The sequence below is a fragment of the Molothrus aeneus genome, chromosome 10, assembly GCF_037042795.1.
Source record: "Molothrus aeneus isolate 106 chromosome 10, BPBGC_Maene_1.0, whole genome shotgun sequence".
Lineage (NCBI taxonomy): Eukaryota > Metazoa > Chordata > Aves > Passeriformes > Icteridae > Molothrus > Molothrus aeneus.
The window spans coordinates 14,519,876-14,542,159 of NC_089655.1; the positions used below are offsets into that span (position 1 = coordinate 14,519,876).

At 45.0% G+C, this 22,284-nt stretch overlaps 1 protein-coding gene across 1 annotated transcript in view; it reads right to left on the reverse strand.

Moving 5' to 3' along the window:
* Nucleotides 1–226: 226 nt before the first annotated feature.
* The window catches only part of CCDC50 (coiled-coil domain containing 50), a 41,774-nt gene continuing 19,716 nt past the window's right edge, over nucleotides 227–22,284 (reverse strand). Inside the window, exons 4-12 of the mRNA XM_066556761.1 lie at nucleotides 19,037–19,127; nucleotides 16,286–16,394; nucleotides 11,963–12,661; nucleotides 10,559–10,665; nucleotides 9,918–9,962; nucleotides 9,280–9,384; nucleotides 8,302–8,381; nucleotides 7,221–7,312; nucleotides 227–6,237 (exon numbers count right to left, since the gene is read on the reverse strand). Of these exons, the coding sequence (XP_066412858.1) occupies nucleotides 6,218–6,237; nucleotides 7,221–7,312; nucleotides 8,302–8,381; nucleotides 9,280–9,384; nucleotides 9,918–9,962; nucleotides 10,559–10,665; nucleotides 11,963–12,661; nucleotides 16,286–16,394; nucleotides 19,037–19,127 (1,348 nt within the window). The 3' untranslated portion in view covers nucleotides 227–6,217. The remainder of the gene's footprint in view (nucleotides 6,238–7,220; nucleotides 7,313–8,301; nucleotides 8,382–9,279; nucleotides 9,385–9,917; nucleotides 9,963–10,558; nucleotides 10,666–11,962; nucleotides 12,662–16,285; nucleotides 16,395–19,036; nucleotides 19,128–22,284) is intronic.

The following is a 22,284-nucleotide window of genomic DNA, read 5'->3' on the forward strand; positions in this document are numbered from 1 at the left end:
TCAGTCACAAACTGAGTTTGTGGGATCAGGTCTGCTCACATTTGAGCTGCATGTGGCTGCATCCTCAGCTGATGCCTTTGAAGACAGCAGTGAGTCCAGGGCATTTGCCATTCTTCCTTCTTACATTCTGTCCCACCACTGAAGGTATGTGTTGCTTGAGGGCATCTTCAAGCAGGCTTTTTTCAAACTCAAAAGTTATGTTAATGAAATAAGAAAGAGCATCCTATCCTTGCAAATAATCATACTGCTTTATTTTTCAGTATCACAGTCTCAGGAAATGAAACAGTCCAGATCTTTTCCAAGATATTACATAGCCTTTTTTCCATCTGTCTGTCAACAAAATAATCAAATTAAATACAAATTTGTTTGTTTGCTACATCTATTACAGTGGAAGAACATATTGTTGGTAGAAGCAGCTAGGTTTCAGGAACAAAGGGTGGAACAAAGTCTTATTTTCCCCTGCTTCTGTGTAACCCACTCAGGTTTCCAGAAAAGCACACAGAGGGACAGAAGGAATTGGTGAATAACAAAATACAGCAATTTATTGAACAAAGTGGGGCAAGGCAATGTTCCCTTTACATTCTATGACAATTCAGGAGTATGAAGCAAAACATGCTATACACACACACACACACACAGACATGATACTTTGGTTAAATGTCATTCAGAAGTTCTATGCCAAACCTGGTAAATTATAGAGTGAACAGTCAAAATAAAACCAAGAATAGGCTTGCATAGACAGATTATTGTCAGTGTGCAATTCATATTTAAGGATTAGCTGTTACAATGCAGGATACACTTGCAGCTCTGAGGAATTTAAGCCTTCTGACTAATCCACCTCATTGCATGGCTAATATTTAGATTCAACAGGCTGAAAGTTTACCCTGAAGAGCTAAATGAGACAACTGCAGCTATTTATCTGAGGCAATTAACTATATTGCAGTGCACAGATGCAGCTGGAGACAGACCATGGAGTCTACTTAGAGTGAACACTGATACAGTGGAACTTGTTTCCCATGAAGTAGAAAATACTCATTTGCGTGTGCCACTGTCCTCTCTGGGACTCTCCTGAAGAGCCCAAACTGCCCAGCTAAGCCTTGCCCTGTGCTACTGATGGGGAGGAGGTGGTTGATAGTACCTCCAGTCCAGAAACTGAGGCTTGGGCAGCACCTGAACATGAAACCCATGTCCCAGCGCCTGTCCTGGGCAGGGCAGTCTAAGTGGCACCTGTGTGCAGCACAGCCAGTCCCTCCCCAGCAGGGCTGCACAGCCACAAATGTGCTGGAGTGCAGCAAAGTGGGATCTCTGCATGTTTGTGCCTGTCCTCTGCAACAAAAAGAAGACAAGCTAGCCATGGTGTGTCCATGCAAGGGATATGTACCATAGCCACCTCCCAAAGCAACTGCAAAACTAAGCCCTGAACACCTTGGGAGAGTGGGGCAAAACCAACTGTGCACTGGCTGGGGACAGATAAAGAGCAAAGCTCAGCCCCCACCACCCTGCTGGGCATTCCTGCCTGGCACAGGGCAGCCCTGAGCTCAGGCACCCGTCAGGCTGTGCTGGGAGCTGTGCTCCAGCTCCTACTGCATCCCACACAGTCCTGCAGTGCCAGTGCTGCCAGGAGGGACAGCAGGAGCCACCTGCAAACACACAGGAGATTGCTCTCTGAAGGAAACAGTGAGTTTCATGTACTGGCTGTGCTCAATTTCAAGAGTGTAAACTAAGTAGGGGAATCCTCACACTGTCTCCAAGTGCTCCCCTTTATACATATATAAATTAGCAATCCACAGTTAGTTTGCATACAGGATAATATGAATTAAAATAAAAACCTTGATAATAAAAATATATAATATACACATTGATGAACAGCAATAAACTGAATGAAAACACTAGAATGTAACAGTGGCTGTAATTTGGCACAAAATAAACAAACAGACATCTAGCACTGTAAAAATAACAACCCATTTTTTTCCACAAGTAGAGAATGTTATCAATCCTGATTCAAATCCTGATAGATGGGAATGCAGAGATATAAAAATACTGTACATACAAGATCCCTTTTATAGACAGAGAAGCAGACTGCATCATCTGTAACTTCTATCCTTCTTCCCCAAGAGGAGAAATTCAATGATGAGAATTCATCTATCCCTTAACAGCTGATATTTCCTCACCCCACCAAGTTCAAACCCATGAAGTTCTTTAAAAAAAGATGAAATCAACCTGTTGGATCTATCCCTGTGATGAGAACTGCTTCTTGCTGCAGGAAGCTGTACAGTCCCCATTAAGACAGTGTTTCATAGCAAGGTGACTCAGGTCAGCCTGCTGAAGACATCGAATATCCCTGCGTGTAAGGCACGATCCCGCCAGGTCACCCGACCTCTCTTCTGCAGACCATTGTGCTTTGGACGGAGGTGAGGAGGTGGTGAGAACTCTTGCTGCTGAGATGAGCTTGCTAGGAAGGTCAGGAAGTGCCAGGATTTCAAGGAGGTGAATTTTCCACGTGGTGCTGGATGCCTTGTTAATGCACAGAGTCAGAAAGGGATGCAGGACCCAAACAACCTGGGCAGGGGTCCCAGCAAGGGCTCCAACATGCTACTAAATCCCGAGCAAACCCATAGGCAAAGCTACTGAAACTTGGCAAGAGTAGACAAGTAAAAAAAACCAAGATACTTAAAACATTTTTCTGTCATAGAAAAGAAATATTGCTGAGTGTTTTTTAAAAAGATCCGTTTCATTGTGCCTCTTTCCCGGAACACATGTCCAAGGTGCTGATTCTGCATCTCACCTACACAAGCTGCATCTTCTTCTTGACGCTCAGCAGAACTGTGGCTGCTGAGCCCCAAGGAAAGTGGCTCTTTGTTCATCCATAATCTCAGCTCTTGTTGACTTCAGTGGGACCATGGAACCCCTTTCCAAAAGTTGTCTCTAAAGATGCAAGTCCCGTTGCAACCTCTGCCTCAGGAGGTCTCTAACCTGCATGGCTGCATGAGGACCGCAACATGCATAAGATGAACAACTGCTCTGTTCTTATCCCATTTACCACCTGCTTTCCTCAGCTGCCATTCCCAGCATTTCTCTCCCTTTTCTAGCAAAGCCTTAGGAACCCCCTTTTCACAAGGACTATGGACTAATAAAACAGGAGAAACACTTACAAGGAACAGCAAATGAATAAAGGTAGGCAGAAAGAAAAAAGGATGAGGACTAAGGGAGGATACAGAGCAAAACAGCCCATAAAGCATTCAGCACCCCCCAAAGGCATCCAAGAAAGCAGCAACTGCTCCTAGGATCCTTCTCTTGGGCTCTTGTCTCTTGGTGTCTTGGCCAGAGAGGTTGACTGGCCACTAAGGAGAGTTTACAGCTCCACAGAGGAGGCACTGAGGTGTTCTTCAGACTACCCAGCTTCCAAACTAATTCTACCAGAGTTTTCCCTCACATTCCTACTCCTTACCATTGATAACAACAACTTGGGTACTCCCAAGCATCCCTCCTGAATTAACAGGTTCTTCGAATGCCAGAGGGCTCAGGCTCTTCATGACTTCTCTGACGAGGTTAAGACAAAAGCTACACCAGCCAACTGCAGTGCAAGAAAGTCCATCACAGCCAGACACAGAGGCCCATGGAGGGCTGAATTCCTAGCTGGTGATTTCCCCATGCCTTCTACAGAGAATCACCAGTTTTCTGCAAGCACAGCCAGTACAAAGCTCAACCTCTTTCTGATTTGGCAGGACTTTTCTCCATCCAGTTTTCACAAGTGCACCAGGTGGTCCAAGCAGCAGTGCCTGGACTAGGGTGTTCGTAGGAAGTATTAATTCTTACAAACCCACCACACATCCATTTCACAACAATTACTCTGATGGCAATGGAAGGGAAAAGTCCACAGGAAAAAAAATGGCATTTTCAGCAGTAGAAATTTTGACTGTTACATAAAATACAAAAATAAATCCATACAAAATAAAAGCTTGGTAGATGAGGTTGCCACATTGGGCCAAGTTATCAAATAAGAAAGCAAAAAATAGCATCCATGTTGGTTTTTTTCCTGAATCCTTTTAAACAACATGAACACTTCTGAATGGACAGAGACAGAATGAGAAGTGGGAACAAGGCAAGGACAGTAAAATCTAGCTGCTGACTAGGATATTTCCTGAGAAACAGCAGCAAGCAAGACCTTGCAAGTCACTTAGGAGCCCGTGCAGGCAGGTGAGCCACAGTGTGGAAGCAAGGGTATGCAGGTAGCAGGATTCTGCCCATACACCAAGTCCTACGTGGTAAGGTTTTTGGTTAGGGTATCCCTGGAGCAGAGATCCATTGGGTTAAGTGGTTCTTCACAGGTACTGAACTGCTGCCAATGGGCCAGTGGGAGTAGGAGATGCAAGTCTCTGAGTTACTGCTCAAGGCAATACATGATCTTATTATGTGGTATTAAATCTGCCCCTGCAATTTATGTGAAAAAGGAGTTGCCCTGTCTTCCCAGAGATCTGGCCCAGTAATTATCCTGACCAAGAAGAGCCAAGGTTAAAGCCTTACAGCTGCCTTGGGGCTTGAACTGTGCACTAGAGGAACAGCAGATAGCCAGGCTCTCTTCCTATTTCCTAGAGGTGCTCTCTCCCCACAAAGCTCCAGAGAGCTGCCAAGGCCCCTTTCCCAGGCAGATCAGTGGTAAGGACAAGTTTCCTGCCCTAGACACAGGTGTCTCCCCTCCTCTGCAGAGCCAGAGCCAACAGAGAGAGTGGCGAGACAGACTTGGTGCTGGCACTAAGGTTGGGCTGCAGGGGCAAGGCAGCCAAGCCCTCTGCCATGAACTAGGCTGGCCCATGGACAACCAGCCTGCCCTGGCTGAACACACTCCAAGACAATGTCCAGATGCTCAGCTTTGTAGTTTAAAAATACACCCAAAAATAATGGCAAAAAAAATATTAAAAATGACTAAAGAATTTAAATGAGAGGAGGCCAGGGAAAAAGGCTACTTTTTTGTGCAAGAGAAAAATGATTTTCAAAGAGTGGAGGGAAAACAAGCCAGGATGGAATCACTGCATGGGAAAATATATACAGACAACAAACCTGCAGACCTGCTGTGCCCTAGAGAGCAATGATTCTTTTATTCCTGACTGGAGCTTGCCTGGGGTGCTGGATGGAGCAGTGGAGAGGAAAAGCAGTCAGCACAAACATCATGTGGACTGATCAGCACTCCATGTCTGGCTCAGGTTGCCTGTAACTGTAGATTTTGATGCTCAATGCCCATATGGCCCTCTCTCCATCAGCCCCATGTTTACAAGACACATCCAAGTTCAGAAACAAGTTACTCTACTCAAGTGCATCAGCAACTGAGCTAAGAGTTACATGAGATCTGACTTGGCTTTAATGAAATTCCTTGGCTTCTACCACACTGCAGCTCAAAGCAGGTGACCACAGAGCTCCCTTCAGACACATAGATCTGTTTGTATGAGTTTTCCCAAACCACAGTTCACAGCTTCTTGAACTCCCTGGCAAATCCTAAGTCATGCACACAAGGTCTAACTTCAGTTGGAATTGTCTTTCCTTTTAATTGTTCTATCCTATGTCCTGGAGCTAAATGCCTATACACACTCTATTCAGATTGTTGGAAACCCTAGAAAGAAATACAGCAGTTTAAAAATTCTGTTTCATAGGCTATTTCTGCCTCACCAGTCTCAGGGTTTGGCTTTTGCTGGTATATGTTTGACAACGCTCTCTCCTTTCTGCAAGCTCATATGACTGTCAGGTTGGCTCAGCTGTCCTATCCAACACAGGAAGAAACCCAATTCCTCTTATAGCTCTCTTTGCTAAGTTATCCTAATGTAAAAAGGACTTGTACTTCTGATGTTCTGCTGCACTGCCATAACCCAACTCATTTCTTCAATTTTCCTCCATTGTACATGCATCTCAATTTGTCCAGTTCATCAGAGCTCCAGCCAAACTTAAAAATAAAAAGAAAGCCTCAAAAGAATGTATGAGGGAGCTGTTGAGCCAGCTGGTTGATTGGCACAGCTCAGTGGCAGCTAGATTATACTGCACTGCTGAAGTCATCACAGATGAGTAAGAAATTGAAACAAACAATTTTCCTTAATATGACGACACTTAAAGAGATGATCCTGGGAGTGGAGGGTGGGCCTCCCATAGGTCAGGGATGGAGAAAGTTGCCTGGCAATTCCAGTAATGTTTGCTACAGAAGAGTCAGTACCAAAGCAAAGGCTAGCACAGTTTACTGCTTCCTACGGGAACCTAGAAAACAAAACAGAAAGGAAACAGTCTATGAGGCTAAATCCTGGTGAAAAAATCACTGCCTGCAGTCATATTTTACCTGGCCTGCCCTCTTGTCTGTCTGACTTCTAGGGTACTAGTCAAGTCAAAGGCCAAAATGGGAGCTATATGTTACATGACTCAAGCAAAAAGAAGGACAGATCCATGAGACAGGCAGACATGTGCATTTCTTCTGGGGTGTGAATGCTGCTGCAGCCCCATTGCACAGTCTCACTAAAGCAAACAGACCCTATGAAGTGCCATCAACTTTCCAGCTTTCTTGATGAAGACACAACATACGTTTACCAAACTAAATTTTGGAAAGGAAAGCGTCCACATTGAAGTTTCACTAGAGTTGGAAGAAATCTGAGACTGAGTTCGTCTCAGACTGCCCCCTTCCTTCCCCAGATAACTCAGACAATGGGCATTCAGATTTAAAACAACTGCAGGGGCTACCCTACCCACACTGCTCTGTGCCGAGTGATTTCAGGAAACAAACCAACAAAGCAGTGCTGAGGTGCTACAGGAATAAAACCAGCCTGCTCTCAGGACAAATTTCTGTCTGATCATCCCATCTGCTCACCAGACAGGTGAGGTTCTGTCTTGTATTGGATTGTTTGAGAATAGTGAGTCACCTAAAATCCATCATAATGTTGTCTTCATGACATTTCTTTGTCATTTGCTACCTAGATTTACAGTCATTCATCATTAAGAGATCAGAGAAGACATACAGACAGCACCTTGACAAATTCCAGGCAAACCAATTCAGTTTTTTAGTCTCACAGCCTGCAACGTGCTCAGCAAGTCCAACCCAAACACTGCCCAGCATCACCTGCCTGCTGGGGCATTAATTCCCCTTCTTTATTTGCATCACTTTCCATCATCACTCTGTCCCCTGCAGGCTCCTTGTGTGAGGAAAAGAGCTGACAATAACCCAAGTGCTGGGCAGCCCTGGCAGATCCTACCTTTAGGAGAGTGCTCAGGTCTGGGGTGGTGGCGCAAGGGGCTGGGCTGGCTCGTGTAATACCGAGAGTGTTCATCGAGGAGGGGCTGTGACCTGCCAAGCACAGTGTCAAAGGAGTGTTGGGAAATAACTCAAAGTCACAACAGTGCAGCAAGAGCAACACCTCAGCTGTCTGGCCTGTTACTGACAGTTTGATGCAAACCTTGCCTGGCCCAGACCTTCCACCTGCAGAAGAGCTCCTCTGAGCACAGCCCATTACTGTTTCTGCAGTGAGAAAAGCAGAGTATGTACTGCTTGTCATGGATCTCTTTCATTTCATAATGGTTTCAGTTACCAGGAAATAATTTACTGCAAACTTCACTCAACAGGGCAGCATTTTAAAGTGGTTATTGCTTGCACAGTTTTACCCCCAGAGTATTTTAATATGATCAATCTCAATCTCCACCTGCACCTCAATTTGTTGTTTCTTTTGCAAGTTCAACTAGAATTTCTACGTTTATTTCTGGAATGGAAATCAAAGCCACTGGGGTCACTTTCAGGGTTTAGTACCTCATGAAGACCACTGAGCCAGAGTATCAAGGGATTCAGAAGCAGCACTGGGCTACAGCATGTTCCCAGTTTGGGATGAGACACCCCAAAGCACAGTGCTCTTGCTTGCAGGGTGGTGCTCAAATGCAGCGGTGGGAGCTGTGCACAGGAATCAACTGGGAGCAAGGACCAAGGGAGCAGCTGTGCAAATGCATGGTGATTACTCCTTCCTGCCCAGAGATGACATTTGGTTTCACATCCCCAGAAGCTGTTTAACCCTCTCAATGTTTCTCTGCCATTTAACAAATGTCACTGCACAAGCTCATCAATCCCTGTCAGCACTGGGCATGGGGACCAAGATGGACAAGTGCCACGAGCACAGTGAGTGACGCACGTCACTGACACCTCATGAGCTCCGTGCCCCTCGTCACCCTGCTCTCCACCGAGTCCCTTCAGGGTGGGTCAGGCTGGTCATCCCACCTCCTCCCTAGGACCCAGCTTCTCAGCAGCTTCCCAACTGCATTCCCCATTCTTGCCAGCCAGTTCAAGCTCACCTTGAAGGCCTGTCACTTCTGTGTCGCTGAGTTTCGGGCCCTTCTCTTGACCTTGAGCGCGTGGACTCGCCTGAATCAGGCTGATGGGAAGAGGGGAAATCAGCTCATCTGTGTGCCTTGCTAGACACCAGCCAGGACACTGGGACTGCCACAATTCCACACAGCCCTCTTGTGCTTGGTTTACACACAAAATTAGCCAGACATGCAAATGGCAGCATCAGGACTAGTTTTCAGTAAAAACCCAGCCCTGCTGAGCCAAACTCAATTTCTGTGACAGCAGTAAGGGACAGTTCTGAATCTGGGGCTGAACACAGTCTGGGTGTAATGACAGTGCACAAGGCTGGGCTGAGCAGGAAAGACCAGCTGCATGCAGCTGTGCTCCTGCAACCACTGAAACTCAGGAAGGAGGCTGAAAACACCAGAGCTGCTGCCATCTGGCCCTAAGATTAACACCACATCCCCTTTAGCACCTTAGCAGTGCTGACCATAAAATCTGTTTCCTATCCCCTTCCATGCTGGCCAGCCAAGTCTCTCTGGTGTTACTCCTACCAAAACCAGGCATGATAGACTCAGGACTTTCATTACACAGCCAGTTATGAGGCAGAGTGACAACTGAAGCAGCTGCATTGCCCTTACACAAACAGAACCAATTACTGCCTTTAATGCTACAAGTCAGGATTTCAGCAAAGGGAAGGTCCTGTAGCAGGGACTGACAGTGCTTCAGGGAGGCCACAAGGTGCTGTGACATCCAGTGCCATCCTTCAAGGCTAGAGCCCCAAGGACTACCTTGCTTGAGGCTGAAGCCAAAAGCACCTTAGCAAAGAGGTGGCTCCAAAAGGCTCGGGAGCAGCTGAGTAAGAGAGCGAAACCCTTCAGATGCATCACCACCTTTTGCTCCCACCATACACTCACCTCCCTCTGAAAATAGGAATAACATTATAGCACCTTATCTGTGGTGCCTCCTGAAGCCTGGCATACCTTCCAATCTTGATCATGCCTCCTCTTTTCAAAGGAAGACTTTTCTCTTTCTTTCTCTTTTCTTAAAGCCTTTTTCTCCTCAGCCATCAAGAGACGAGCAATTTCCTAGAAGGGAAGCACAGACTCGGTCAGACAATTTTACTGCTCTTGTGGGTTTGAGAAATTCAAACCCTTTTCCATGGACAGCTGCTGAATGGCAAGGGTGCAAATCCAGGATTTCATCCATCTGTGATCAGAAATCAAGGGATGGGGCAAAGTTAAGACTGGTGACATGCAGCATGTTCAATCGCTGATTTACAAGAACTGCATTTGCAGAACCTTTCTCCCCTCTATCCCTTCTCCTAAAAGGGGTTGGTGGTTCATCTCACAACATCTTGGATAGTCCCCCTTTGGTTTTAGTTACAAGAAATTCTCTTACAGAACCATGAACTTCCTGCCTTTGTCATGGTTGTAACAGGCAGTGCAACTCTCTGCTTGGCCAGCCCATACACAAAACCCATCTGGGAGAAATTCCCACTAGAGCCCCAGGCTTCCCCTACAAGGAAAGAAATTATCAACTAGAGGGTCAGAGAAAACAAGGGCTGTTTAGCAGCTTCTGCAAGTAAAGGAATTCCACAAGTATTTGACTTGTTGCTCACCTCATCTTGGGCTACTTGAGCTGCCTTCTGATCTGCTTCATTAGCCTGGAGGTGGGGGGAAAAAGTGGGGAAGGAAAACCAGAGACAAAAAATTACCATCTCTGAATTAATCATACTCATCAACCTACTTACTGGGCAGGGCAAGTATGTGCCCATACAAATACACCATCATCCTCTCCAAATACACTTAACTACCCCAATACTTACCTCACAACCCAACTCCAATCTGCCATTTCAGCTTTTCAGCTGAATTTTGCCCTCATGTATCTGCCTGGCCACACCACAATGCATTTCCCACTCTGCTGCCTTCTCTCTCAAAGATGGGCAATGGCCTGTCTCAATTGGAGCTGCTTACACTGACTACATGCCATCTTCACCTGCCTGGAAACATCCATTTAATATCACTTTGCTTCAGCACTTTAATTTTGGGGTGTTTATTTCAAAAAATAGGGCTTATTAGTTGGAAGCCAGCTGTCACTCCATATTTGTGTGTATGGAAGACAAAGGTAATTAGCAGAATGCACAGGAGCAAGACCTTAGGTCTTATAGTCACTCTTATATATTAAAGGTTTACAAAGTAAAGTTTTCTGTGCTGGTTGCCTTGGTTCCTTTGAGTTGAGCAATGCACCCTCTCTACTTACCAGGAGCTCTTCCTCCTGCAGCTTCCGAGCAATCTCTGCATCAGACAGCTCCTGTTCCATCCGGGGGCCATCGTACATGGCTTGTGTCCTCCCCCTCAAATTAGTGCCTACACAATTGAGAGAAAACAATCAACTCAACCATTCTCCAAATCCTTTGAGATCCCCACCACCTCCTCAGCCACCTGCAAACCCCACACTCAAGAGAACCAGAGATCATCACAGAGTACCTGCCACACCCTGTCTCAGATAACAAATGCAACTCCAGGGCAGAACAGGCCATGTCCCTTGAAGCACTCTTTGGTGACAGCAGTGCTAGCAAAGGAATTATAACTTGTCACTCTGCATTGATACAGGCACAGTGGCAAAACTGGGCAGCAGAGAGCAGCCCAACATTTGATATGAGCACAGCAGAGTCTGAGCACACTGCTGAAGCAGCACGGGCTGCAAGGGTTACCCAGGACAGGCTCACCTGAGTTTTCAGACAATTTCTTCCTTGGGATGACCCATGAATTTTACAATTCAATGAGAAAACAGAAAAGTAAGCATTTTTGAAGTTCATATAATGTTCAGTTCTTATTTTGAGTACAGAGTTTTGTTATTTCAAAGCTAAACCTTCTATTTCTCTAAGGAAAGTGTTTGTATCATGAGGAAGAAGAATAACTGTCCCAGTGTCTTTAAAAGTAGAAAGATAGGTCTGGATCTTTAAAGCCAAGTGCTTGTTGAGCAAGAACTACACAGGTACACATTTCCCAGAAAATTCCACTCGCACAGAATTTGGCAAGAATCTTGCAAATAGAACCCAGTCGGATGCCCAGTGCCACTAGTGAACTTTGCCCAACATGAATTAAGTTGCAGCAGGGTTTTCAATAAGAAGTGGATGAAAATTGCTGGGTTTTTTTGTGCTTAAGCAAAGTGTGCTCACTTACAGTCCTGCATCTCAACTCCACAAAATACAACCATAACCTAACATTCAGGGGTTTGTTCCCTTTTTTTCTCCTGTACAAGGAGGCCACAGCACAAAATGTATTTTTAAAACAAAAGCTGGGTGTTGGTTGGAGTTTTCTGGGGGGTCTTTCTTTGGGGATGGTGGGGTGGTTTTTTTTGTGGGGGGAAGAAATTTGTTTTCTTAAATGAAAGGATACCAAGGGCACCACCTCCAACAATACCTTCTTACTCATCCTCTCCAATGCCATGGAACATCAGGATATAGAGCAAGAACATTAATGGATAAGAAGAATCCTGCTAAATCAAGAAGAAACCTGGGCAAGATTCCCTGTGTACACACTGCAGGTAGATACTGGAGAGAAGCATCTTCAAGGAAGCCAAACATATCTCAGACAGCAGTATGGGGCACGCAAAGGTCCATCCCCACACATACGCACACCTTCCCCATCACTCGGTTACCTGGGTCTCGCTGGCAACCTCCAACCTTCCCCTGGCTCACAGCATGAGGGGAGGGGGAGTGTCTCCTGTGTCCTGCCCTTTTGTAGGCTCTTGCCTCACCCCTCCTATGGTCATCTCTAGATTCAGCATCATAGAGCTTCTCGTCACGTGCCATCCTGTGTGACGAGTGGCCCTGGTGGTGAGATCTGTGTTTCTCAGGGTGCTGTCTGCCACCCCGATGCCAGGTCTCCTGCTCTGCCTCCAGTTCCATCTCAAGGAGGGGAAGGTGCTTTTCTCTGTCTTGCCTTGGTGGCTTTCTGCTGTGCCGTGCTTCCTCCATGAGTCCATGCTCCAAGTCCAGGTCCAGACTGAGAAGTCTCCTCTCCTTCTCCCTGCCAGCTGTCCTCCTCTCCTGCAGCTCCCAGCTTTTGCTGTGATCACAGGCACGGTGCTCGGTCTCTCTTTCCAGGTCAAGGCTGAGATGTCTCCTGGACCTTCCCTGGCTGGCTGTCTTCTGCCCCTGCTGATGGCCACTGCTGGCCTCTCTCAGCTGAGGAGACCTTCCACGGCCCTCTGAGCTGGAGTGCCCGTGTGTGGGGGCATGGCTGGACGAAGGTGAGGGGGGTCCTCGGTGCTCTCTCTGCTGGTGCCTGCCCCTGCCATGACTGTGTGCTCTGGGAGGTTCAGAAATCTGCTCTCTGGGGTCACCCCAGGGCTGCTCTGAGCAATGGGGGGGACAAACAAGGAGGGGGTTAGTGGTGCAGGTGTTAATGCAGGTTTGAGGCCAGACACACAGCAGGGAGAGGAAGGAGTTTGATACAAGGTGCTGAAAATGTAGGCAAAGCATGATGAAAGAAAGAATAATAACAGGGACAGATAAGGCTGGCAGGGTACAAGAGAAAACACAGTGAAATGGCAGCCTGGCTAGCAGGGCAGCACAGGAGGCAACAAGGTTGGAGCAGAAAGCACAGGTCCAACCCAAAAGTGTCTGAGCACTTCCTAGACAAGGACAAGTCAATACAGAGACAAATTACTTTTAATGATGCCACTGGGGCTGAAAAACTGCCAAGAGAGCAACTCATCTCCTGATGACACATCACTGCTGCAGGATCCTGAAACCACCTGGAAAGATTACAAAGAAGGGCACAAGATGCAGGAAAAGTTGGGAGACAATGAGGGGCATAAGGCCAGGAGGGGCCAAGCAGAGTGGTCAGGTTGGACCTTGGTTTATAAGCACAGGTGAGATTGCCCTGGCTTCAGGCACAAGGTCTTTCATAAGAAAACCCTAACTGGGGGAGAAGACCCACATAAAGCAGAAAAGAAGTAAACAGGTAGGATAGGATTTTTTTTTTCCTTTAAAAGCAAGAACAGGATAGCTGCAGCATCCAAACATCCTCCACCACAGACTGTCACGTATCTTTTGCAGACCCACAAGTTTCAGGGCCTGCACTTATTGATTGTCCAAAAAGAAGTTTCAGCTCTGAATGCAAAGGCAGTTATGGACAGAAATTTTAGGGCAGATTAAGACTTCAGAAAACCCAGGCTCCTGACCTCAGCATTGTAGCTAGAAAAGCTGCTTACTTGGCATTTTAGTGGGATTGTTTCCTCTGTGCTTTCCAGAAAGCAGATAGAATTTTTCTCTGCTTTTAGTTTCAGTAATAAACCTGAAACAGCTAAGAGGATGCAGCAATCTGCCTGCATACAATCTACTAATTGATTTATTTTTTCAACTAAACTATTTGCTAAGAAAAATCATTGCACTGAGTGAACTATTATCTCTCTACAGCAGCTTTACAAAATTAAAAAAATGCCTTGAAGCAGAGATTGATTTCAAACAGAACTACACACACACCCCCCCCACCAGAAAAACCCTGCAGCAGGAGACTTTCCTCAATGTCCAGTTTGTTTTACAGTATCTCAAAATATTTTAAATAGATTTCACTGCACACAAATTGCATTCTGTTTTAATGAAGAGCTCTGTCTCACTTACAATCTATCTAGATTTCAAAGGGAGAAAAACAAACCTCACACCAAAACTGAATGTTCCCTTCGAGTCATTCTATTCAGAAAAAACTTTTTCAGAGCCAGCAAAAATAGAGCCTACAGAAAATCCACCTTCAAAACAAGTCTGTGTGACTTTTATCCAGAACAGGTGTATTTTTAAAAGTCTAAGAACTGTAACAGGAACTGCTGTGGTCACTCTTTAAATGGTTGGATTTTTTCTGTTCAGTTTTAGATCCTACATAAGATTTACAGAAAACAAATACCCAATGAAACAATCCAAGTGACTTACTGAACAACAGAGACCAGAGCCTGAAAGCAAGAGTCAGTTTTTGAACAACAGTCACAAGGATCAAAAAATTAATTCAATTTTGTCATTGAGGAAAGCTCAATAAATACAGCAGCAGAGAGAAGGAAAAAAAAAGAGCAAAGCCTGGCTGTGCTGGGAAAGGATTGCTGTAGGTAACACAACCATGCCAGACTACCCAAGCAGATAATTTGCTTTTGGGGTATCTCAGGGTGATTGGTTCATCAACAGGTGCTGGTTCCTGTGGCACCTTCCGTGGGGGCCATGTAAACACTCCACAGACCCTGGTGTTACTCTCTGAAGCAGCAAGTGACTGAGTGAATACAAAAATGTTTTTCATGGCACAGGCACTGCTGGGAGGAACTCTGCCTTTTCTCGTGTTTATTTTTCCACTTTTAAAGAGCTCAGGTTACTTTGGAGCAATAGGCCCAATCCACATTCCTCCTGGACGTGGATGAATTTTACCTCAGTCTCAAACAATAAGAAAAAAAACCAAAAACACACTCCACCCTCACCAAAAAAAAAAAAAAAAACCAAAACAAAAAAAAAACCAAACCCAAAACCAAAAAAAATTCACAACTAATGAGGACAATACAAACCAAGGCTGCTGGAGCCTAATCAAATGCTGCTCAAGTAATTAAGAGTTCCCAGAACAACATGCTTTTTAGGCATAAAATCCACTCCAGTCCTTTATAGCTTTTAAGGAGCACAGATCTAGAGCAGCACTGTTTGACTGGTCAAACACCTCCTGCCTCACATTCAAAATTATGGATAACTGCAGGAAGAAAACAGACCCACAAGATATCCTACCCTCCAAGTCCAAACCACAGTCTCACTTTAGGAAGTCACAGGCTTGGTCAGCTGATTGGTTACAGAAGTCCATCCTGTCCTACCATCTCTGCATGCACACTTTTGCCTATGTTGTATTTTTTCAGACTTCTCCCATTTAATTCTGAAAACCTGAAGAGTGGGTTGGCTGTAGGACTCCAAGATCAATTTTTCCCAGCTTTGTACATGTAGAAGGACTTGTGATCATGAAGTTTCCACTTGGTTACTGTTTTGCACTTTTGAACTTTGTGCTTTGTACTCTCTTGGCTATCTTTGAACTTCTTCCAAATTGAAACTAAAATACTTTGTGTAAGTTCAAATAAAGGACTTTAAACTGCCAATGGCATTGATGTTAAAATGAGAAATGAGGTTTGATCTTCATCTTCACAATCTGTTAATCAAAAGCAACCCATCTTTCCCACCACATTTCTGAAGAAAGAACACAGGAACCACCACCAGCACATAGCAAAGCCATCCCCAGATTGCTCCATAATTAAATACACCCTGATTCTCTCCTCCCAGTTTAAAGAAGGTCTGTATTCAATCACAGAAGCTGACCAAAAGGAAGCAATAGAGAACTGTAGATCAAATAATTTCCACACTGTACAGTCCCAGACGATAATCACAGCAGAGACATTCAGTAGAGATGACCTTGTTCTTCAGTAAGTCATTCAAGGCAGTTGTGCTAATTTTACAGCTTGGATACATACCTGCAAGGAGCTATTTTTGAAACATCTCCATGAACCAGCATTTATTCCTTCATGTAGCTGTGCCAGCATCACAAATGAGCACATGGAACTGTCTCTCCTCAAATGCAAGCATGGAATTTCACCAGCATTTCTCCCCCACACCCCTGGTGTCACACAGCAGTAACTACCTTATCAGCCACTGTCTTTTTCCACAAGCACTTCTAAAACATGCATGTGTGGCTGTACTTGCACATACACAAACCACATTACCTATCTCTGTCATTTAGGCCACCTTCAAGGACAATAAAAGCTATTCAATTGTCTTCTTTGCCTTTTTTTTTTAACTAAACACTTTCTGATTAAAAAATAATCTGATTCTGACCCCAGAAACCGATGCAATGCTACAGTGCTAAATGCAGGACTGTAGCATAAAGTTGAATCTGAGGGATAAAGAGTTGTCAGACCACCAGGTTCACCTAAACTGCCATGATCCTGACCTTTTATCTTGCAGAAACATACCTCCATTTTGTGCATAATAGGTCTCTTCATAGCCTGTGTGTCCCTGGGACTCTGGGTAGTGCTTCTTGTGCTTTTTTTCTTCCTGCTGTTGTAGGAGACGGGCAATATCCTGCAGAGATGGAAGAAAACAGACATTAAATCACCACTAAAAAGTATCTCCAGATTCTTTTGATCAAATTCTTTATTCAATTATTAAAATCCTTAAAAAAAAATGTAATTTTTCAGACACAACAACAGTTACTCAAATTCAACCCCCGAACTGGACGAGGCTTTCAAATTAATGGGTGACACAAGGGACCATGTCAGCAACCAGTAGTCAGCTCAGCCCAGTACTGAGATTCCAACACCATGGCAAACTCCCAGGTTCCTGCTCCTCCTGCACACAAGCCTGCTAAGCCCTAATGGCCAAAGCAGGGCAGAAGAGACTGCATGTGCGACCTCAGGCTTTCCACAGTACTTGGAAGTCACAGAAGTGCACAGCCAGAAATGGGAGTGGGATCTCCTCCCTGCAATCTACCAGGGAAAGAAAAGCACAGAGGCAAAGACTGTCCAGCTAAAGGCACTTCTGACTGGAAGGAGTTCCCCAAGCAAACTGTGAACTCACTTCACACTGGCTGTAATTTGCAGGGACTACAGGATGCCAGGCAGGGAAATGCATCAGTTTGACAGACAGAGACTTGAAGGAAAAGAAAATCGAAAGGATATTAGGAAGAGCAAATAGGCACAAGGCAGGAGCACAGTGGGGACTGCAGCCATTTGTCTCCTGTCACAGTTTTGGTAGATATGCCAAAGAGAAGAGCACTCCATTTTCCTAATTGGTTTCCCTTCGAGATGACTAATGGGTCAACAAGGCCTAGGAACCACAAACAGCTCCCTGGGGCCTGCTCCTCTGAGGCCCACGAGCTTGTGAGTCAGTGAAGCCAGTCTGGAGCTAGGGAGCAAAGCTGGGAGACACCAGCAGGTCATGCTGCCCCTTTGGATGCTATTCATTTAAGCCTTCCTAATCCTCAGGACCTTTACAGAGCCATGCATGTAAAGTGGACACTGCAGGCAGGAAAGGCATGGCTGAAATGCAAACTAAGAGTCAACACCCTCCAGAGCCAAGCCTGCACTGGAGGACATTGGATGGCTGCTCAAGTACAAACTATTATTTCAGGATTCAGGTAAGATCTGCTCTGAAAGCAGCTTTGTGGAAAATCTGGGGATGACACAGGCTTTTTCGAGAAAAAAAAAATAAACAACCCAAAAAACTAAACCTCCACAAACTCCTTTCCCTGACAAGGTTAACCTTTCTAGCAAGTACTGTAAGTCTATAAATATATGAGCTAAAGCACATTATCTCCAGGACTGAGACAGCTCAGGACTTGCAAATCCACACAAACCACTTCTTACAAACAGGATTCATCAGCAGGCAGGGCAGGCAGGCTTAGTGCTTCATTTAAAATACCTGCACTCCAGAAAGGATCTGCCTCAGTCCTCAGTTACATTTCAGACACACTTGGGAACTTCCCAAGTACCAGCAGGAAGAAAGAGAATATTTATGACTTCTCCTTGCTTTAAGGCACAGTCAGCTGAAGCCTGCTCCCAACTGCACAAGATGGTCAGCGGGCAGGCTTGACAGGCTGCAAGGACCTGTGGTCAGACTGCTGACATCCCTGCAGTTCTCTACATAAAGCAGGAAGGAAAGGTGCAGCTCCACAAGTCAACATTAGTTTTGCATCTCCTTCACCTTCCTGATAAAAATATGACAGATCACTACCTTTTAAGCAGAAATCCTATAGCCAAAGTGTTCCTCCCACCCCATTAGCACAAACTCCTCTGGGAAGCCAAGCTCTTCCCATCTCTCTGGGCAGCCTTTCAGTACTTGCTTGGAATTAATGGTAGAAGAAGAAAATGAAGTCTTGCAAAAAAATCCAGTGCATCTGTCAGGTAAGGGCAGATTCTTATTTCAGGCTCTTCCAGGAAATTCAGCCTTGTATTCAAGCTCTTCCTAATACAGAGAATGCCACCAGGTGCCTCTTGAACATCTCGAGACAACTCGGACTTCTCAGAAAACTATCTGAAATTACAGGTTCTCACAGGTGTTCCTCTACTCTGTGGGTTTCTTGAAAACTATATGACAGGATGATCCACTGAGGTGACCAACAAGCAAAACCCTTTGTACACTATGAACAAACCACACCACCCACTCTCAAGCAAAAGGAGCAGAGAAACATTCTGAAGTCACAAAAGGAATCTGCTTACAGATTCCTTACAGCAAGAAACTGTAACAGGGTGTTCAGGCTGTGAAATACTAAATTGAAAAATGAAGAACCCAGAAACAGATGGCTGGGCCAACAGTCCCACTGAAATCTTTGCATTAAAGACAAAGAAATAATGGCCCAGGATTCTCCCAAGAGCACTACCTATCTTCTTGCATTTGAGAAAGCAAGCAGGTCTCAGAGTGTATAAACAATTACAACTTCCTACAACAGGGCAATAAACACCTCAGCAAGACTTACCTATTACTTGACCTCTTCATTAGCAAGGCCACTGGCATCAACAACCCTCATGACCCTTGAGTGTGAGGACTATGACTGTATCTTATTCCTGTAACAGGACTCCCCAAAATCTCTGTGCATACAGAGCTCTGTCATGACAAGGACTGCCACCCTGCAAGCCAACTCCTGTGGCTACTGGCCAAGAAATGTCTGCCCTGAAAAGGCTGCTACAAATAGCCCTGCCATCCATCCCTGCAGCTTTAAAGGTTACCTCGTCTTTTTCCTCTTGCCTGCGGCGCTCCTCCGCTTCAAACGCGAGCTTCACTTGGATTTCCTGAGCAATCTCGCAGTCCTGGCGTTCCCTAGAAGGCAAGGAGACAGGGATTATAGGCAGCTGCAGTCACAGGCATCAGTCAGGCTGGAGAAAGGGATAAAAGAGCTAAAAAAAAATCCACCCAATTTACACAAAAGAATTATTACTCAGTGTTAGTGCAGAGCTATGAATCCTCACCAGGGACCAGGACTCCCTGTACTTACTGGTGGCCAAATTTAGAAAATACTTCCCAAAACATCCACGGAGTAAAATGTAAAAGAGATTCATGGGCAGATTGCTAAGAAAGGAGATAGGTATCACAAAATAGGGCAGGCCAAGGTAGTGCTCAGGAGTCTGCAAACAGCCTAATTCTGCTGAGTTTTTGTCTACGTGGTATCTAAGGAGAGGTTCAGGGGTATGGTTAATGCAGACACTTCTGGGAAGTGACTTTCATGTGTAAGCCAAGGAGAAAAAAGTGCAGGAATATGGTACATAAGCCAAGTGGAGGCTGGAGGTGGCAGTCCAGTAATGAATGAGAAATGCCACTGAGGTGGGACAAGATACAAAAGCAGGACCAGTGCCCAGAGGCAAGGGAGTAACGTGTCTAAACAAGGGGGAAGGAGCCACTGCCACAGTGCCAGTGTGGATGGAGGAACACAAGACTGCATGAACTGGGGACAGGGAGAGATGAGAGCAATTGAGACATGAGAAGTTTGGCTGTGCAGACAGACCAGGAAGGCTGAAAAGCATCTGCAAGAACAGTGCCACACTCAGCAGCATGCTGTGATGTCTAGCAAACAGGCTAGAACAATGCCAAGGATTCCTCAGGGCAATTCAGAAATGGACTAGGGGATCTGAAAAGAAAAACTAAAAGTTCTCTCTTTCAGCACTGTTGAGATTGAGCTAAAGACCAGCTCTAAACATGTCAGGGAAGTCAATCCCCACAATTGCAATTACTGAGAGGCAAGGCATAGGAGGAGAACAGTGTGAGCAGCAACAAGCAGAGCCTACCTTATTAGAATACAATCTTTTGAAGAATACACTGACAATGATCAGACAGGTGATGAAAACACAACCAAGAGTGGAAGACAAGCAAATAACTGAAGCAGATTGAGCTATGTCAAAGGTGTGCTATGTCGGCTGGAGCAACTAGTTCTAGGTTTGAGCAAGAATCTGGGCATAAATGACCGAGTGAATCTGGAGGCAAAAGACTGGGAGAGAATCTAGGACATGAGGAAGTTAAAACACTCAAGTGCAGACAAGCACGTTTTGTTGCAAAAACAAGAAATGTGGCATGGATAGAGCAGCCAATGGCACAACAGAACCTTCTTTTACAGAAAGTAAAGAAGAAGGAGAGAAGCAGAAGGGGTGGATATTTGGCAAGGGTGGAGAGGAAGAACATCGCAACAAGAGGGGTTTAGAGGACAGATGTCACTAAGAAACAACTCATTTGTCATAGGCAACAAAAAGGCACGCACAGCAGGAAGGAAAAGAAGATTATTTCTGTCAACAGCTCCTTGGGAGCAGACCTCTAGACTTTAGTTATCAATAGGTCAAACATTTAAGGACACAAGTTTCTTTCATCCAGGTAATAAAATCTGGCAATTTTTGCATGTGCCTGTGTGTGTTTCATTTGACTCTGGGGACAAATCTGTTCAAAGTCAGGAGAGTTCACACAGCAGCATACCTAGTTCTTGAACTTGCTTTTTTAAAAAGATACTTGGCAAACCTGGCACCAGCAGAGAACCACAGCTCCCAGGAAAACAATAGTTGAATTAGCAAATCCCAGGGAGCAGGCTGTCAGTGAGCCTAGTAGTGGATCCTTTACAACCCCAGGCTCTGAGGACATGAAACTAGGCAGAAAATAAGTTAGAAAGGTCAGACACATCAAGGCATTGCACGTCTCCAGTTCCCCTGGCACCTGTGAGCAGAGCTAAGGTGCCAAGTTCATCAGCACAAACTGACTTGCTAAATGCTTAAAATACATCCTATTGAAAACAAACAGGACAGAAAAACAGCTAATCATCTTTCAGAGCCAAGGCAACAAGGTCATTGCCTCTCTGTTACCAGCAAGGAACACCAGAAGTATTGCCAACATAAAAGCATTTTCTTCTTTCTGATGACACATCTTGGAATACACCACATCAATTCCTAAGAACAACAGTTATAGAGGATTAGATTTGGAGGTTTATTGCTCAACAGTAATTAAATACTGAGACTTGATTACTTAGTGAACATAAACTAATGTATTCACTTGTGTGAGCATAAGAAAATAGGTTCAAGAACTTTGACAGCTCTTCCTGCCCTTCAGTTTCCTTAATGTGAGCTCAAGTCCCAGTCAGACCCCAAAAATCAGCCAGAGCAACACAAACATCACCATTCCTGAACATCCCACTCGTGTCCTTCACTCCTGGGCAGCCAGGAGTGTTAAGAAAGTCAGGAAAAGTCTACATCAGTTTACAAAAAAGAGAAAAAAACCTAAAAGTTTGTGTGATCAGAAAGCTCCCTCCCATTCACAGTGACTGCAGATACTAGCTGTTGCCAGATGAGGAGAAAAAAAGGGATTGCTGTTCAAAGGAACTATTCAGAGGAACTGCTCACATCAGTGCAACAGAACTATCACACATTGAGAGCAAAACAGGGAAAGAACACATTTTCACACTATTTTATTTTAGTAATCTTGCTACTCTGCTTAGCAGTTTGCAGGCTGCTCAGCTAGATGCCAGAGATGCTTTTAAAGAAGCATGAAAATCAGGTTTGATGTTTCCCTGAATTCTTAAAAAGAGATGTTTCTGTTCTCTCATTTATCTTCACAAAGTCCTTCTGAGAGAAATTAGGATCTGAAAGAGAGAAGAAAGCCAATAAACTTGAAGAGCTTTTTTGTTTCCTGTTTCTAAAGACCCCTTAGTTCTGCCCTCTTACTCCTCCCATCACCTCGTAGCATCAAACTGTCCTACATGACACAGAAAGCAACAACAATAGGGATTATTTTGTTGCCAGTACATGCTACTCTTGGACAAGGAAGAGACTGTGGGAATGTACAAAGAATTAAGGAAGAAAAAGATCCAATTACAAAAGGATGCCTCCAACTTCTTTTACTACTCTTGCAGAAGAGCTCCTGCTCTCAGAAGCAGAACTGCTGCTGACATAACGTTTTACATCAGCAGTTTTGCCTGTGCTTTGGCTCACAAAGTTTGTAAATCCCA